Source organism: Neomonachus schauinslandi, chromosome 12 (assembly GCF_002201575.2).
Source record: "Neomonachus schauinslandi chromosome 12, ASM220157v2, whole genome shotgun sequence".
NCBI lineage: Eukaryota > Metazoa > Chordata > Mammalia > Carnivora > Phocidae > Neomonachus > Neomonachus schauinslandi.
Window position 1 is genome coordinate 23,882,073 of NC_058414.1, and position 19,753 is coordinate 23,901,825.

At 38.1% G+C, this 19,753-nt stretch overlaps 1 protein-coding gene across 2 annotated transcripts in view; it reads left to right on the top strand.

Annotated features, from left to right (window-relative positions):
- The window catches only part of GNAI1 (G protein subunit alpha i1), a 95,035-nt gene that overhangs the window by 52,961 nt on the left and 22,321 nt on the right, over window positions 1–19,753 (top strand). For both annotated transcript variants that reach the window (XM_044919933.1, XM_021689577.2), the window contains exons 2-3: window positions 10,856–10,898; window positions 11,004–11,145. In XM_044919933.1, coding sequence (XP_044775868.1) covers window positions 10,856–10,898; window positions 11,004–11,145 — 185 coding nt within the window. The remainder of the gene's footprint in view (window positions 1–10,855; window positions 10,899–11,003; window positions 11,146–19,753) is intronic.

Below are 19,753 nucleotides of genomic sequence, written 5' to 3' on the forward strand. Positions count from 1 at the left end.
TTTGATGGGGCCTTTGTCTGGTTTTGGGATCAAGGTAATGGTGGCCTCATAAATGAGTTTGGAAGTTTTCCTTCCATTACAATTTTTTGGAAAAGTTTCAGAAGGATAGGTATTAATTTTTTAAATGTTTGGTAGAAATCCCCTGGGAAGCCATCTGGCCCTGGGCTTTTGCTTGTTGGGAGATTTTTGACGACTCTTTCAGTTTCCTTAGTGGTTATAGATCTGTTCAGGTTTTCTATTTCTTCCTGGTTCAGTTTTGGTAGTTGATACCTCTCTAGGAATGCATCCATTTCTTCCAGATTATCTAATTTGCTGGCCTATAGTTGCTTATAATATGTTCTTATAATTGTTTGTATTTCTTTGGTGTTGGTTGTGATCTCTCCTCTTTCATTCATGATTTTGTTGATTTGGGTCATTTCTCTTCTCTTTTTGATAAGTCTGGCCAGGGGTTTATCAATCTTGTTAATTCTTTCAAAGAACCAGCTCCTAGTTTCATTGATCTACTGTTCTTTTGGTTTCTATTTCATTGATTTCTGTTCTTATCTTTATTATTTCTCTTCTCCTGCTGGGTTTAGGCTTTCTTTGCTGTTCTTCCTCCAGCTCCTTTAGGTGTAGGGTTAGGTTGTGTATTTGGGACCTTTCTTGTTTCTTGAGAAAGGCTTGTATTGCTATATATTTGCCTCGTAGGATTGCCTTTGCTGCATCCCAAAGATTTTGAACAGTTGTGTTTTCATTTTCATTGGTTTCCATGAATTCTTTAAATTCTTCTTTAATTTCCTTGTTGACCCATTCATTCTTTAGTAGGATGCTCTTTAGCCTCCATGTATTTGAGTTCTTTCCAACTTTCCTCTTGTGACTGAGTTCTAGTTTCAAAGCATTGTGGTCTGAAAATAGGCAGGGAATGATCCCAATCTTTTGGTACTGGTTGTGACCTAGGATGTGATCTATTCTGGAGAATATTCCATGGGCAGTAGAGAAGAATGTGCATTCTGTTGCTTTGGGATGGAATGTTCTGAATATATCTGTGAAGTCCATTTGGTCCAGTGTGTCATTTAAAGTCTTTATTTCCTTGTTGATCTTTTGCTTAGATGATCTGTCCATTTCAGTGAGGGGGTGTTAAAGTCCCCCACTATTATTGTATTGTTGTCAATGTGTTTCTTTGCTTAATTGTTAGATCTTCTTGTTGGATAGACCCTTTAAGTATGATATGGTGTCCTTCCTCATCTCTTTATTACAGTCTTTGGTTTAAAACCTAATTTGTCTGATATAAGAATTGCCACCCCAGCTTTCTTTTGGTGTCCATTAGCATGGTAAATGGTTTTACACCCCTTCACTTTAATCTGGGGGTGTCTTTGGGTCTAAAATGAGCCTTGCGGACAGCATATCGATGGGTCTTGTTTTTTTATCCAATCTGATAGCCTGTGTCTTTTGATTGGGGCATTTAGCCCATTTACATTCAGGGTAACTATTGAAAGATATGAATTTAGTGCCATTGTGTTGCCTGTAAGGTGACTGTTACCGTATATTGTCTGTGTTCCTTTCTGGTCTATGTTGCTTTTAGGCTCTCTCTTTGCTTAGAGGACCCCTTTCAAGATTTCTTGTAGGGCTGGTTTCGTGTTTGTAAATTCCTTTAGTTTTTGTTTGTCCTGGAAGCTTTTTATCTCTCCTTCTATTTTCAATGACAGCCTAGCTGGATATAGTATTCTTGGCTGCATATTTTTCTCATTTAGTGCTCTGAATATATCCTGCCAGTCCTTTCTGGCCTGCCAGGTCTCTGTGGATAGGTCTGTTGCCAATCTAATGTTTCTACTATTGTAGGTTACATATCTCTTCTCCTGAGCTGCTTTCAGGATTTTCTCTTTGTCTGTGAGACTCATAAGTTTTACTATTAGATGTTGGGGTGTTGACCTATTTTTATTGATTTTGAGAGGGGTTCTCCGTGCCTCCTGGATTTTGATGCCTGTTTCCTTCCCCAAATTAGGGAAGTTCTTTGTTATAATTTGCTCCAATATACCTTCGACCCCTCTCTCTCTTTCTTCTTCTTCTGGGATCCCAATTATTCTAATGTTTCGTCTTATGGTAATGCTTATCTCTTGAATTCTGTCCTCGTGATCCAGTAGTTGTTTATCTCTTTCTCAGCTTCTTTATTTTCCATCATTTGGTCTTCTATATTACTGATTCTCTCTTCTGCCTCATTTATCCTAGCAGTTAGAGCCTCCAGTTTTGATTGCACCTCATGAATAGCCTTTTTGATTTCAACTTGGTTAGATTTTAGTTCTTTTATTTCTCCAGAAAGAGTTTTAATACTACTAATAACTTCCATGCTTTTTTCAAGCCCAGCTAGTATCTTTAAAATCATCATTCTGAACGCTAGTTCCGACATCGTACTAATATCCGTATTGATTAGGTCCCTGGCAGTCGGTACTGCCTCTTGTTCTTTTTGTTGAGGTGATTTTTTCCATCTTCTCATTTTGTCCAGAGGAGAATAGATGAGTGAGAGAAGAAAATGCTAACAGGGTAACAGCGTCCCCAGAAAATATACACTAAACAAATCAGAAAAGACCTGAAGCCGGGGGAAAAGAAAGGGAAAGAAAGAAAAAAGAAAAAGCAAAAGATAAAAACAAACAAAAACAAAACAAAACAAAAAACAGAATATGATCAAATATGATCAGGCTGGTGCATAGATCAGTGCCATACACTAGGTTTGGGCATATTTTGGTCTCTTAGAAGAAGGTGCCTCCCAAAATTTTAAAGAAAGAAAAACATATATATGTACAAAAATAAGGGTTAATATGATGAAGGGATGGAATATGACTGTAAAGATGAAAATTATAAAAGATTTTATAAAAGGAATTGATAAGTTGGTTGAAAAAAGAAAGAAGAGGATTTAAAAAACAGAGAATGTGATCAGGCAGAAGACTAGAACAAAGCCATACACTAGAGATTTAGGGTATATTTTGATCTGTTAGAAGAAACTGTATCTCAAAATTTTAGAGAACAACTTATATACATATACCAAAAATAAGGGTAACTACTATGAAGGGATAGAATATGACTCTAAAAATGAAAAATAAAAAATACTTTTTACAAAAGGTATTGATAAGATGTTGGTTGAAAAAGGGAAAAAGAAAAATAAAAAAAAAACAAACAGAAAAGACAGTTAAAAAACAATTAACTTTGAAAGACTAAAGAATCATGGTAAAAAAGCCATGGATTCTATGTGCAGTATTCCCCGAGCGCTGGAGTTCTGCCGTTCTCATTGATCAGTAAACTTGGTCTTGGCTGGCGGGTCTTGCTGATCTTCTGCGGGAGGGACCTGTTGCCGTGGTTCCCAAATGTCTTTCCTGGAGGCGGAATTGCCCCACCCTTGCCGGTGTGGGTGAGTAATGTGCTCGGGTTTGCTCTTGGGAGCTTTTGTTCCCTGCAGGCTTTCCGTCCAGCTTTGGAGGACGAGAGTGAAAATGGTGGCCTCCCAATCTCCGCCCGGAGGAGCTGGGAACTCAGGGCCCCATTCCTCAGTGCGCCCCCAGAGAAAAGCAGTCAATCACTCCCGTCTCCCCGGTCTCCAGCCGCCCTCCTTGCTCACCCGGCCTGTGACTGAGCGTTTCTATCTCTGGCACACGACCCGGTGTGGAGTCTCCAAACCCAGCAGATCCCTGCAGTGCGCTCCTGTGCCACTATTCCGGGGGACAAAAGGGAGTCTCCCCGGATCTGCCGCTTGTTGGGTCCCTGCTGGAGGAGCAGTGGCCCGACTGTGCCACAGATCATGGTTTATGGCAACCCCGAGCTGAGAGCCCGCTCCTCGGCTCCGTCTCTGCAGCCGGCTTCCCTGCTCTGATACCTGGGAGCTCTGCCACACTCAGGCACTCCCGGTCTTTCTGTGACCCCGAGGGTCCTGAGACCACACTGTCCCACGAGGTTTCCACCCCCCACTTAGCCACTGTAGCAACATCCCTCAGCGGAGCAGACTTCTAAAAGTTCCGATTTTGTGCTCCGGGGCTCTATCACTTGCCAGAAGCGGCCGGTGGAGGCCCCCTCCCCTGCCGTCTGTCCTCCCTAATATCGCCTCGGAGTCACTTCGCACGTCCTACCTTCCAGAAAGTGGTCGCCTTTCTGTTCAGAGAGTTGTTGCTATTCTTTTCTTCGATCTCCTGTTGAATTCGTAGGTGTTCAGAATGGTTTGATCCCTATCCAGCTGAATTCCTGGGACCAGATGAAATCCAGGTCTCCTACTCCTCTGCCATCTTGCTCCGCCCCCCCTAGATTTTCTTTATGTACTTCAACCTAAGTAACAAGTAATTGCACCATATTAAATGCAGAAGTAGATATGAAAATCGAGAAGCCTGATGCCTTTTAATAAGCTATTTGCAGAAATGTAAGACAGTATTACTTAGCTCACTTTTGAGGGGAGGAGGAAAATAGAATTAGTTCATGTTGTTTATAGGTAGTCAGCAGTTAAATGACTACAATTATTCTGATCAGTAATCAAGAAAAAAAGGTGACCTTTCTTCTACCTCATTGATTCATAGTCCTTAGCTTCCAGCAGAATCACTTGGAGGGTTTGTTAAAACACAGATTGCTGGGCCTACTCCCAGAGTTTCTGATTCAGTAAGTTTTGATTGGGGCCTGGGAATGTGCATTTTTAAGTGTTACTGATACTGTAAGTGTTGCTAGTGCTTTTGGTCCTGAGATCTTAGTTTGAGAACCGCTGTTCTGTTCTGTTCGATTTATTGGACAAACCTGTTTGAGCTGCCATTTGTGGGAAGAAAAAAAAGATTAGAATTTTTCAAAGTTAAGTAGTACATTAGTTGCCAGAATTTGGGAGTTAACTGAAAATTAAACAGAATAGCTTGTCAAGAACTATTCAGTATTTGAGGCTTTACCCTACTTACAAGCTAAGAAGTCAGCTTACTGCAGTTTTATGCTAACTTCTGTCTCTAGAAGACAGGAGATTCCTGGTTCAGAGACAAAAAAGGACTTTATTACAGCAATTGTAGTTGCCAGAGAATCAATATTATGGCCATTTACCAAGCCCCAGTTCCTTAAGGGCAACATGAAGAGACCGGCTGATGACTGCACAAGTATTGGGTTATGTTATGGTAGAGGAAACATGAACTTATGTGGTCTCTTGGACTGGGCTGCCAGGAGCAAGCTTCCTGTGCTGCCCACGGTTCTCTTCTTTTGTCCCACCTTTTTAGAGCAGTGTTGCTTGTACAGTCATTCTTGCTCAGTATCATAGTATGGGACCTGTTTCAGGCACGAATGCCTTAGGGATTAGTTTTATGGAGAGTTAACAAAGAGAAAGTTGGTCATTTGGGGGATCTAGGTTTTGTGCTTACAGTCATTATCAAATTATTGTTATATCTTAGAATGTCAGATATAGCCCATTAATATGTATGTATTTACTTAAATAAGTTCAGAGCTTTTTATGGCTAAATAAAAAAGATTTTTAGGTTATGACCCCTGTCGAGGAATGAAATTAGAAACAAAATCTTCTCCCGACTTAGAAATCCTCCTTACAAATGTAGCAGAGGAAAAAACACTTATTTTTGAATAAGCATTGAACCATAGTGTGATATTAGAGGCAGCCCACTAAAAGATTGCAAGGACAGAAAGAAATCTCATCCCCTTATATAGCCAAACAGATGCAACTTACTACATAAATATTTTCATGGTAGACCTGACTAGTACTTAAGAGGCTTGACGCTTTATGCACATAGTTCATTGTGTAGACCATTCATGTTAGCTAATTGGCCTTATCCAGAGGAGAAACATATCTCATATCTTTATGACAGGAGGTAATTTTATATCTTGGAGCAAGGCACCCACCCAAGTTAGACCCCTACCCTTCCACAGAAACTGGGAGATAGGGATGCTGTTTTCTTTGATGTTCACATTTCAAAGAAATGGCTCCCATTCTCTTGAGAAAGATGTTCTGGGTTATAAAGCTGACAAAAAAACAACCACCACCACCACCCAACCTAATTGTTTTCCTAAAATACGTCACACACATATTTGAAAGAGAGAAAAAGTATTCATAACTATAATTTTTCTAAAGTAAATGTTCTAAGGATAAGAGGGTAGGGTTATCTCTCCCCTTAGGTTTAATTAAGCCTCCTATTTTAAATTTATATTTGCCCTTACACCTTCTTTATTGCTTCTGTCTTAAATATAAGGACCTTAATCTTGTTGATTGTATGGCAGCACTATGATAAACAAAAGTGACTTTATATGCACTTGTAATTTGGTTTTATTCCAATTTGTACTAAATTATTCTGTAGCTTTATTCACTGTAAAAATTTGAAATTGTTGAAATTCTACATAAAAATTAGGATTCCTTAAAAGTAGAGTTGGTGGTGTCAGGAATTCAGAATAAGATAGCAAAATTGCCATCTTAATAGCTGAATGGCCTCTGATATCATGAGCAGCTTAAATCCTGAAGCCAGGAAATAAATGTTCTAAATGTGACCCTAAGCAGAGAATTGGACAAAGGATCTTCTTGGGGGGATAAAAGTATTTGTTTTCTGAGGTCAGAGGTTCTTTGTTTTTAAACCACTTGCAGTTAAAACTTTAGATTTCCTATACTGCTCCTCAACAAAATCAGGGGCAGACACTATTTGTTTATTATTTTTAAATGGCGAATTATATAAGTCTAGTCAAAGAATTAGAATATATCTAGCCAAGGGTTACTTTACTTAGATCTTGTTTGTGTTTTGGTTCCTTCTCCCTGCTTGTCCTTACTTGATGTGTTTCCCTTTCCCGAATCCCCTTGTTAGTAGGTGGCTGTGCACATGTGACCCCAAACTGTGATGAGTTTCCTCTCAGTGTTACTGTGGCGATGCTCTTTGACCTTCCACCATCTGTGTGGTGCGTTACCATCAGATGCTGAGCTCCGCTTCATACTCCTGCTGAGCTTACTCTTTGCTCTCAGAAGTGCAATTTTCTATTAGCCACTTCCTCCTTAGAGATCTGAGGGGGGGTGCCTGGATGGTACAGTCAATTGGGCATCCCACTCTTGGTTTTGGCTGAGGTCATGATCTCATGGTCGTGAGATGGAGCCCTGTGTTGGGCTCCATGCTCAGTACAGAGTCTGCTTGAAATTCTCTGTCCCTCTCTCCCTCCTACTTATGCTCGCTCTCTCTCCCTCTCTTTCTCTGAAATAAATAAATCTTAAAAAAAAAAAAAAAGAGGCTAAGGGACCCCTTTGGTGATCCCACCTTTGACTTTATAGCCCATTGGCTTACTAGTCTACCATGACTATATTGCACACATTCTTGGCCCTTCGGAAGTTAAAATCTCCCTTCCTAGTACTCTCTCATTTCACAGTGACCAGCTTGTTGACAGTTACTTTGTAGATGACTTAGTCACCTTGACCAGCCTGGTGTTGTGACCAGAGTGGTCACACACTTTGATCTTTTCATACATGTTCCATATTCCTTGTTTCTCCATGAAAGAAGGGTGCTTCCAACCCTTTTTAATGCCGCTTCTGGATTAAGGGGAAAAACAATAGCTGTCTAGTTGAGTACTGCTAGTAAAATTTACTTTTCTTCTTTCCCGGGCTTCTCCACTAGCTCTGAGATTTTTTTTTTTTTTTTTTTGCAGTATTTCTTCTGTCAGTGTCTCAAACATGATTGTGCTTAGATTTGTAGAGAACAGCCTTTAACTCTTTTCTGTATGCTGTGTGGAAAGAATACCAGTATGTATTATGTTGGAACCCTGACCATGTAGCATTTCTGATTTTCCTCTTAGGAGTCCGTCTGCATGGAACTGAGAATTGAAAACTAATTACATAAAATTCCTAAGCTTTGAAAGACTCTTTTTTCAGCATTTCTGCCTCTGGGATATCTATGCCTCAAAGAGCACCTTGTGACTAGCAAATTAGGTAAAAATCCAATTAATAATACTCCCATCCTCAATCTTTAATGTTAAACAGATTTCAGGATATTTTGAACCACAAGCCATTGACTTAAGGTGCTCATTGCAAAGTAAGCTAAGTGTCCCATGCTATCGATTATTTTAAGAGATGTGAAATGAATTAGAACTTAATGTTAGGAAAATTTGTTTTTTTCTTAAGATTATAAAATTCTCATCTGTTATATACATAGTTCAACTGATAATCTTATTTCTTTTATTTTATTTTTACTATTCCCTGATTTTTATGCCACTTGGCTCTCAGACCTGACTGGCTTGTATCATGTGAGCTTTTCTGGGCCTTCCAGTTGTTGAGCTGTTTCACTAAATGAACGATCCTTGGGTGGCTGTTCATCAGAGGTCACTATGCCAATGGAATCACCACTTCTGTGTGTGGTTACAGGGATCTAGAAGGTCTTGTCATCACAGCATGGCTGCCGCTGACTCAGTTTGCAGTGCTGTAGAAACCCAGAGGGCCTTCTTAAAGATAGCCCCACTGGAAACTACCTAGGGTATGTTAGTTGGGTGGATCTCTCTTCAGTGAGAGAAATAAATGTGTGAGGCCATAATGGCTACAATGGTGCTTTTCACAGAGCCAAGTACACTGTTGTTGATTAATAAATAATGGGTTGTTTATCTTGGAATTGTTTTTATTGGCAGATGCCCTGAAACATTCAAAGGCTGTCTGTAAATGGAGAATGCCCTCATTGTTTATTCAGCTCCTGCTTTTCTACTTAATGTGCTGGTATCTTGGGAAAATTTCTTGAATATCAAATCACAAGTAAAATTTAAGCAGCTCCCCCCCGCCCCCTGCCCCAGGATTTTCAAATAGGCCATTTAACTATGGTCTGTTCTCAGATGCCTCTGTGATTTTGGAGTGTGTGTGCATGCGTGTGTGTGCGTGTGTGTGTGTGGCTAGAGGGGATGGGGTGAAGGGAACAAAGCCCAGAGTTTGCTATTTAATTGTAACAGGCACATGTAGTTTAAATAAATTCAAGTACATTTCTGGTTGACTGTGTGTCTAGCACAAGTTAGTTGCTGAGAATTCAAGAAATATTCATAGAAACATGTGCAAAGTGAGGCATGGCAGGGATCCCTGGGGAAGTGGATCAGGAAAAGGTAGTTGATGAAGAGGGTAAGTTTATGGTTGATGGAGGATAACCAGGGTGGCAAGAAGGAGCAGAGTAAATTAAGTTTTGGCAGGGGAAACAGTATGTTTGAAGATTTGTAGTGTGATCACAGTAGGTGTTCTTGGAACTGTAAATTATTCAGTAATGCTGGATCACACAGCGCTGTAGGAAGGGCCCTGGGAAAATGGGAATATGGGACCCAGATAACAAAAATCCTAGTTGTATCTCTGAAACCGTGATAAATACCTCTATGATATGTAGCCCTGGCCAAAGACAACATGAAGGCAAATGATAGACTTGTCATACTTTCTTTGTTTTGTGTCCTATGTTCAGATATTCTCTGTGTCTAGCAATTGGAAGGAGCCTGACAAGTAATTGATATAATGTGATGTGAAGATATCAGCTACTGTTAAATGTAAAGAATAGGAGGGCTCTACCTTTATAAAGGGCCATTTGATTAGTAATATTTTTATGTTATGATGGCATAATGCTAGGGATCTTGTGAAGGTCCTACATACTTGCATATGTAGAAAGTGAAGGAGTGTTCTGAAAATGGGTTTATGACTTGGGTGACAGGGAGGCTAGAAGAACATGGGGGAGACATTTCTGTCCTGCATACCACTGCATCCCCAGTGCTAGCAGGTTATGTCGGCTATGTGTCAGATGTGTAATGATGGTGGTTGAACATACATTGCATGAGTCACAGCTGTTGTAACATATATTCAGTTATTTGTTATATGGCTTCTTGGTACCACTGCCCTCTACTTCATTCTTAAGAAGCAGCAAAGGTGGAGCGCCTGGGTGGCTCAGTTGGTTAAGCGACTGCCTTCGGCTCAGGTCATGATCCTGGAGTCCCAGGATCGAGTCCCACATCGGGCTCCCTGCTCAGCAGGGGGTCTGCTTCTCCCTCTGCCCTCTTCCCTCTCGTGCTCTCTGTCTCTCATTCTCTCTCTCTCAAATAAATAAAGTCTTTAAAAAAAAAAAAAAAAGAAGCAGCAAAGGGTAAAATTAGGATGACTGACCAAACAGAACATCTTCCCCAAGATGGAGCAAAATTTTGAATAAAACTAATTTGTAGTGCTTTAAGTTATAGAAGATCGAATTTTTTAATGGTTTAGAGAATACAATAATTAAAAGCATTTTTTTCAGTTAAGTTTATTGAATTTAAGTATCATGAAGTAATAAACAGATGGGACTTATTTTTGACAATTTTTCTATATGTTTGGAAACCATTAAAGATTGTTTTGATATAGGGCCACCTGGGTGGCTTAGTCGGTTGGGCGTCTGGCTCTTGGTTTTGGCTCAGGTCATGATCTCATGGGTTGTGGGATCTAGCCCCCTGTCAGGCTCTGCACTCAGTGGGGATTCTGCTTGAGGATTCTGTCCTTGTGCCCCCCCCCCACACTCTATCTTTCTCTCTCTCTCAATAAATCCTTTAAAAAAGGGGGGTGCCTGGGTGGCTCAGTCGGTTAAGCATCTGCCTTGGGCTCAGGTCGTAATCTCAGGGCCCTGGGATCGAGCCCCACATCGGGCTCCCTGCTCAGTGGGGAGTCTGCTGCTCCCTCTCCCTCTGCTCCTGCTTGTGTGCGCTCTCTTTCTCACTCACTCTCTCTCAAATAAATAAATAAAATCTTTAAAAAAAATTAATCCTTTAAAAAAAGATTGTTTTGATATAAAACAAAATTTAGCTGTAAGACAAAGAAAATGTGTGTGTGTGTGCATGTGTGTGCACACACTCATGAGTGTGCCTGTGTTGGGGGTTGGATATGCATAAGTGATGAAGTTAGAATCCTTTATCTTACTTTTTTTTTTAGGTGCTGGTGAATCTGGGAAAAGTACAATTGTGAAGCAAATGAAGTAAGTAGATTGAAAACATTAAATTTGTTTCTTATATTTAACTGTATACTTCCATCAAAGGAAGTAAGTGTTTTTTGCTTTTTTTTTTTCCTTTTGTCTCATTAGAATTATACACGAAGCTGGTTATTCAGAGGAAGAATGTAAGCAGTACAAAGCAGTGGTCTACAGTAACACCATCCAGTCAATCATTGCTATCATCAGGGCCATGGGGAGGTTGAAGATCGACTTCGGTGACTCAGCTCGGGCGGTGAGTTCTTAAATTCATTAGAACAGGCCTGATGAGGAGCAAGAATGACTTACATGATAATACCATACTATGTAACCTAAGATTTATCCACTGTCTCAAGAGCATTTTATAGAAGAAGTCAAAAGGATGTCAGTGAGTGAAGTGAGTCAGAAGCTTTAGAAGTGATGACCTAAGAATGCACAGGATTGTGTCATCTTCTCTTTATACCTAGAATTTTTTCCTCATCCATCAGATGATTTGGACAACTCAGTAACCATTGCAATATTTTCTGTGTAACTGGGTACTCCTGTATCTCCATAAGGACTTCTTGTAGTTACTCCTGAGTTTCAAGCTGACTCTTCAGTATTTGTTTTCATAATTTGGAATGCTGAAATGATCTAATTATTTGTATTTATGCCCAGCCTAAAAAGCAATCTAATTTCATATAATTAAAACAGTATAAAATCTTGCCTGTCTTTCGAATAGGAAAATACTGGCTGTTAGAAAACCTGTATCAGGATTTTGGAGCTAAAGGGGTGGCGACCTTAGGAGAAAAGCTAGTTCGACCCCCCTTTATTTGATCAGTAAAAAAACTGGAACCCAGGACATGACAGAAGGATTGCCGTATGGTTAGTGGGAACGGAGCGCCAGGCTGGCACTTCGTATTTGGCCCAATAACTCATTTTGGATTTGATCACAGCTTCCTTGGTCTAGTCCATAGGACACTTTTTTCCTTCCTTTCACCCCACCCCTGTTTTGCTTGCTTAATCTGTTTAAGTTTTATTATTTGTGTGTATTTTTTTCTTCACTGATTTATTTTTAATAACTGATATAAAACTTCTTAACCCTTCCACAAACCTTTAACTGAAACTCTAGCTTAAATTTTGATTTTTTTGTACAGAGTAGGTGTGTTATTACTATTACTACCACTGCTTTTTATAGTCCCTTGGATTTTATGCATTCGGTATATATATGTGTGTGTGTGCATGTGTGCGCACACACTCGCTATCTCCCTGCTAATACTATGAGGATTTTTGTATTGAGACTGTAACTTTTCCTTTTTGTCTTCATAGTGTCTGATAGAATTTCTTTTTTTTTTTTTAACTTTGAGGCTCAATTTGTGCTTAAGAGGAAAAAAATGAATGAAAGCATTATGAGAAAAGATATTTTGGGGAAATTAAAAATAAACCTTTTTTTTTGATAAGTTACTCTAACATTTCTTTATCAGTTATTGGTCCATATTAATTCACTAAGCTTTTTCTTTTAAACAAAAAATAAAACTTAGTATAATGAATTGAAATGTTCAAGCAGATTTCAAGATTATTTTTCATAATGATTCATTACATTCTTCTGAATCATCTTCTCTGGAATAAGATTTGAACATATTCAGACATTTTTGCCTTATCTACCGTTCGTGTAATTTTTTTTATCTTTAATTGATTCATTTATCATTGATTCATTCAACAAATGCTTTCTGAGCTTTTAATCTTACAGTGGACTACCACCCTTAAGGAGAAGGAATTGATACAGATTGTACTTTATGCCAGTTCCAGTTACGGTGATTTAAATCGTTCATCCCATCACATATATGCCATTCTGCATTTAGATGTTATATGTGATTATTAGATTGGTTTTGTAGCCTCCCATTTTCCGAGGCAATTGAAGGGTCAGTGCAAGCAGTATTTTGTGGAGTCTTTTTATTTCCTGTTTTTCTCTCAAGGACCAAATGACAGAATTGACGGGGAATAATTGCTCTGTCGCCATAGACTTCTTAAAAATTTTTACTTATTTTTACTGGTTTTCTGATGCTTTGAAATCTACATGTGGGACTTCTTTTCTCCTCCTTGTTTCACTTAGTGCTAGTTTGAGTCACTCTTAGACTATCTAGCTGTAGCCTAGTAACTGTTGCCTCCTACCTTCAGACTCTTCCTTCTGTTTGCTTTAGCCATTGTTACTAACTCCTTCTCACAGATGTCTCCGTGCTCTCACATTGCTTTCAGTTGGTCTGCCCCATGTCTTCTTGTGTTGCCTTGCCTCTGCTGAAGCCTTAAAATACTTGGAGGCTTTTGGAATTGTGCTAAGAAATAACAAAGGTGAACTACACAGGACCTGGACATGAGGAAGGGACATGGGAGCTGGATATTGAAACGTGTAAGAATTTTCTAGACAAAAACAAGGAAAAAGCATTCCATAAATAAGAAACAGTATATTCAAAGGCAGTGAATATATTTCTATTTCTAAAGTACCAAGTCTTGGAAATATTATCCCTGAATCGGAGGATAACCAGATATTTAATTTTGATAGGAACCGCAGATGTGCTTTCAGAAAGAAAGCGACATGAATAATCTTTTCTAACAACCGTGCATCAGTGTTTACCAGAGTCTCGCCAACTTAGATATTATCAGCACTTTAATTTTTAATATCTCATGCCTGAAAAATATTGTTTTCCTTTTTTTCGTTTTTTATTTTCCTGATTATTAGTGAGATGGGAAATCTTTGTCTTTCTGTATTTCTTCTGTGAATTCCTCTTAGTGTTTTTCACTCAATTCTGTTAAATTACTTGTTCTTTTCACATTGATTCTCTTTAAATATAAAGCATATTAACCCTTCTTTAAATTTTGCAAATATTTTTGCTCAATATATTTCTTTTACTTTTTTGAAATAGTAGTTATGTTGTTTTAGAACTCTTTTTTTTTGCAGTCAATTCTGACTTCTGTGTATCTTAGATTTTCTTCGACTTACAATTATTTTTAAAACCACTCTTTTCTAGAATGTCTATAGTTTTATTCTTTAGATTTATCACTTCACCCACCTGGAAATGTTATTTGTGTCTCTTGGTAGGTGGGACCTAAGTATTTTAACTGATCATCCCTTGCCTTACAGCCATTTATTAAATACTCCATTCCTCAGTGACTTGAAAATGCTGCCTTTAGCATCAAATTGGATGTGTTTCTGAACTCCCATTTTTTCCCCCCATTGATGTATTTTTTTCCCAAGTCAGTCACTTATTAATAACTTAACCTTTATAAGTTTCTTTCATTATAATAATATGGAAATGGACACCTGGGTGGCTCAGTCGGTTAAGCATCTGTCTTCGGCTCAGGTCATGATCCTGGGGGTCCTGGGATCGAGTCCTGCATCGGACTCCCTGCTGCAGGGAGTCTGCTTCTCCCTCTACCCCTCCCCCCTGCTCGTGATCTCTCTCCCTCTCTCTCTAATAAATAAATAAAAAATCTTTTAAAAAATAATAATATGGAAATAACAACATTTACCTGGGAGGGTTGTGAGGAATAAGGACATAATAAACATCGAGCATTTATCACATGCCTTGGTCATAATAGATGCTCAGTAAATGTTTGTTGCTACTGTTGTTGCCATTTATAATTATTATATTACTGTTATTCTTGTCAGAATCAATTTATTTTAGTTCCTATTGCCTCATAGGGTTAATTGGTATTTGGTAGTGTAAGAGCACTTATCCCCTTGTTCTTTTACCAAAGTGTGAAGGCGATTATGCATTTCTCTTCCAGGTGAACTTGAGAATCAACTTAATGCCCCACATCCCAGATGAAACAAAACAAACAAAAAAAATCTGTTGATATCTTGACTGGAATTACACCTTAGTATGTAGGTTAATTTGATAAGAATTGACTAAAAAGATGTAAAATTTTTAGAGATGGTAACTAATTTGCTGTGGAGTACTTCATATTTGGCAGTTTCCAGATTTGCAAAGCAGATTATACATTAATTATTTAAAATCAGAGGAAACAAAGTTGTTTTCAAGGATGGCATAGAGCAATCAAATTTCATGCTGAATATCCTTTCCAACTCTCAGAATGAGTGTACTCAGTCTGGATGATAAATTATTGTTTTTAATAATGTGAAGTTAGGGGAGCATTATGGAGGGGCCTGTTAGCATTTCTTGGTCACTGCATCATTTAAAACAGCACTGCTCAAAGTGTGCTTCATGGATCTGTGTCCACAAGCATGCGCACAAGATGAATTTTGCAGTTACGGTAAGCACTTAGATTTGTAGCAATTGGCAGAGTCATTTATATGTTAACTTTGATAGTTTAAGAAAATGGGTTTATATTTTATGTGGCATAAATTTTATTTTTCTAATAGTAATAGTTCTGAAATAGTTTGGAAATAAAAGAAAATAAAACACAGGACTGGTCCTTTGTCACATATAATTTAAGAAGCACTTACTTGGAATAATTTAAGATATAAGGAGCAGAAAACCTTGCCTTGAATTGACTGGAATGAGCACCCTTTCTCCCCCAAGCCTCAGCGTGCTCCTACATAATGGCCGCTTTTCTGTTTCTCTAATTTTGTAGTTTATTTCATTAGTTAGCTCTGTCTCTCTGTGCCTGCATTGCCAGATTGCCTTTGAGAAAAGTTGTATCAGTTTACCTTCCTGTCCCGTTTACTAGAGTGCCTTTTTTTTAAATTTTATTTTATTATGTTACGTTCATCACCATACATTACATCATTAGTTTTTGATGTAGTGTTCCATGATTCATTGTTTGCGTATAACACCCAGTGCTCCATGCAGAACATGCCCTCTTTAATACCCATCACCAGGCGAACCCATCCCCCCACCCCCCTCCCCTCTAGAACCCTCAGTTTGTTCCTCAGAGTCCATAGTTAGAGCGCCTTTTCTTAGCACTCTGAGTAACCAAAATTTAGAAGTCTTTGTGTTAAAAAATATTGCCTAATTTATTAGTAAATCTTATCTCAATTTGCATTTTCAATTTTTGGTAAATTGCACAGTTTTCTATCTCTATTAACTATACTTTTCTTTCTCTGTGTCAATGGCCTATTTTCTGCCTTATTCATTTACCTCTTGGAGTCTTAGTGTTTTGATGATCTATTTGCTTGTTTGTACATAATGTCCAATAGAAATGTTCTCTCACATTTTGCTTATTGCCTTTAATCTTACGGTTTTGGTTTTTTAAATCTTGTTCTGTTATTTCTTACGTTATGTTTAAATTTAGATAATCAAAGATTTATTAAATACTCATTTTAAATGTTTTTTAGGAGAGTGAATTTTAACATTATTCTTTAATCACTGCAAAACTTTGTTTTATGCATGGGGTTGAGACCTACATTATTTCTTTTTTTGTCTTCAGATGGCTATCTAATTATCTATTAGAGTTTTTTTTTAAGTAATCATATCCTTTCCTATTAATTTACCTTGCCACTTTTATCATATAATAAGTTCAGATTTGGGTTTTTTCCCCTGTTGATCTGCTTTAATACCAGAATGTCCTACATACTTAGGCTTTGAATATCTGAGAATTTTAGCTCTCCTTCCCCAATATCCTTGTCAAAATGTTCCTGGTTTATTTCTACCTGTTATTTTTTCAGATGCATTTTTGAATTGGTTTTGTATTCTGGCTTATGTTTGAGAACTAAGAGGTTGTTACAGGATTATATTATTTTTGATTCTAAGGAATATTGATTTATGTATGTGGCAAAGTGGAATTGACCTTCATTTGCAATGTAATATGTGTCTCTCCACAGTATTTTTCTATTTCCCTCAATTCATATATTAGGTAGCACATATTTTTATATCTCTTTTGACAACAAAGTTGTATTGTCCATCCAAAAAAACACTAAAACATTTTTTATTTTATTAACTTGAAAATAAAAAATAGATGTAAGATTCATAAATATATGTATAAAAGTTATATTTGTCCAACATTTATTGTAATCTCCTTTCTTGATATAGAGAAGCTCATGCTCACTGCAATTTAGTGAAATTTTGCTCTCTGCAATTTAGTTAAAATTAACTTAGATTATTTTATTTTTAGGCTCCCCCCCCACCCTGTTAAGCAGTGCTATGGGGAAAAAAAAATGACTTCCTGTTTCTTTGCCTCAGTCATTCTAAGTTTGATTACATTTGTGTTTCGAGAGGGAAAAATGTTTTACATTTGTGTATTTCTTAAAGCAGTTTTTTTTTTTTTTAAGATCTTTATTTTTTGAGAGCATGAGTGAGAGTAGGGGGAGGGGCAAGGGGAGAGGGAGCTCTCAGGTAGACTCCCCACTGAGCGTGGAGACCCATGCAGGGCTTGATCTCACCACCCTGAGATCATGACCTGAGCCGAAACCAAGAGTCGGCCCCTTAACCGATTGAGTCACCCAGGTGCCCCCAAAGCAGTTCTTGAAATGTCTGGGATTGGCACCATGAGCCATGGAGTGGTGTGGTGACTCCATTATTCTCAGGATTTCCTTAAAGATATACTAACTTTGATAAAAGTGGTATAGTTGTCTTAAATTTTGGGGGTGATTATATCCTATAGAAATGTGGTAGATTAAATATATGAGTAGTTCTCATATGCGGTATTCACTATTGTTGACTAATGTTATTAATGAAAAAAATCCGCTAAGTCACTGGAACAAAAGATTCCTATATATGTATCAATCATGACCTCAGTATATCATCCTTGTGGCCAAAAATTTAGAGTTGCACTATTTTTAAGACTCCTGTATCATATTATTTAGTCTCTGTTTTAGAGCACTTCCTGATGTTTTCTGTTTAAGCCCCTAATCTCATTCATGAATTCTGTCTGCTGTATTACCATAAATAATCATCTAATCTTTGCTTAAAAATTTCAGTCTCTCACTCCCCCTCACCCCCTCCCCCATTTTCTTTGGATGGCTTTGACTGTTAAAAAGTGTTCTTACAGAATTGAAATCTGCTGTCTTTTGCCTTAAGAATTCATAAAGGCTTTATGCCTAATAATGAAACCTACTCTTTCCTTTAATGGTCCTTAATATGTCAGAAGACAGCTGTCAGGGTCCCTCCATCTTCCCTTCCCCAGCCCAGGAGGACTCTTCCTAATTCTCATGAAGTGGCTTCGAATAAGATGTGCTGTCGCTACATACAGCATGCCAAGTGGTCCCTGACCATCAGTGGGAAAAGAGGCCCTGTGACGTGTCTCTTGACACACAAGCATTTCATAACTCCTTTCTGAGTTCCCAGAGCACACAGTTATGTGACCTGGAGCTTACATTCTCTCCACTATCTGATTTTCTTTTCATTCTTAGTAGCTTGTAAACATACTAACGTGGCTACATCCAGGGATTTTTCCTTGCCACTCAGAAATTGCCTGGCAAACAGCATTTCTCTCAACAACACAAAAGACTGCCTATCTACCCATGCCGCTTTACTAACCTGTGTCCCTTCTGATTAAACTTCAGTCTTTTCTCTAGTAATCCCAATTTTTTTTTTTTCCTACCCTATGTCACGCTGTTTTGGTACACTCATGTTCAGCTTTCTAAATGTTCTTTTTTTTTTTTTTTAAGATTTTATTTATTTAATGGAACAGAGAAAGACAGCGAGAGAGGGAACACAAGCGGGGGGAGCGGGAGAGGGAAAAGCAGGCCTCCCATGGAGCAGGGAGCCCGATGCGGGGCTTGATCCCAGGACCCTGGGATCATGACCTGAGCTGAAGGTAGTCGCTTAACCAACTGAGCCACCCAGGTGCCCCTAAATGTTCTTAAGTAACATTATTTTATATAAATTTTGAAAAGACCTCATTCCATGGCTCGGTGGGATCATTGCTATCATTCTGCAATTTTAACATTTGTCTTGGGCAATGGCTGCTTGCTAATTGCTTGCTGGTATGTGTGATTGGGTGACCAGTTCACTGTGAAATTTTAAATGAGTTGCTTAACTTTTCTGTGCCCCAGGGTCTTTTTATACAAAACACAAATTTAGGTAGAATAATTACTAAGGTACTTTGCTGCTTTAATTTATTACCTTAAAGCTCATCTGCAGACATCTGAATGTCCTGCTAATGACATGGAAGTGAATATTCTAATTAGCTTTTCAAGGAAAAGAGACTATTTTTACATTTTGTGAAGAAGATAAATTTTTGCAGCAAAATGTTCTACCACTGAGCTATACCCCCTAGAAGATAAATTTTTGAATGCGACAGAGAGCGTATAGTTTATAAATATACTTCCAAAGTTTCTCATGTCTTTTCTTCAGGCTGCTTCCTAGAAAGATTGAAGAGAGTGTGCTCTTATGACCCATACTAAAGGACATTAGTGTTTTCTATCAAGAAATTGTATTGAAATTTAATAAATATATCATAAGGAAGGCTCATGAAAACTAAGTGAAAAGTACTTTTCTGAAGTGGACAGAGAAAATTATGTTTGATGTTTAATTAATAAAAATGACCAAATTTAGAAATTTCTCATATAAGGTAATTATTTGAAAAAGCAAATTTTTACTGTAATTAGGTAAGTGGTGCTAAGAATGACTTGAAACTATGTTATGTTGGTTTTTTTATTGAGGCTGTTGTACATGTGTCACTTGCTTGCATGTATTTATCTTGTGATTTACTAAAAAGGGAAACATATGCTTGAATAATATGTTCCCATGCTGAGTTACTTAATTATTTTTCAGTATGGGTTCTATCTGGGGAAAAAAAAAAAAAGTTTCACAAATTGGCAGCAGAATGAATTTATACTGTCAGCTAGTACTCTTTGCTCTCCTCTGTCACCACATGCTTCTCTACTGTGTACCTTATCATCATATGTGCCATCACTTTATAAACATTTACTATAATACTTCAGGAAAATGCCCCTTGAGAAAAATTAGGGATTGTCCACCCAG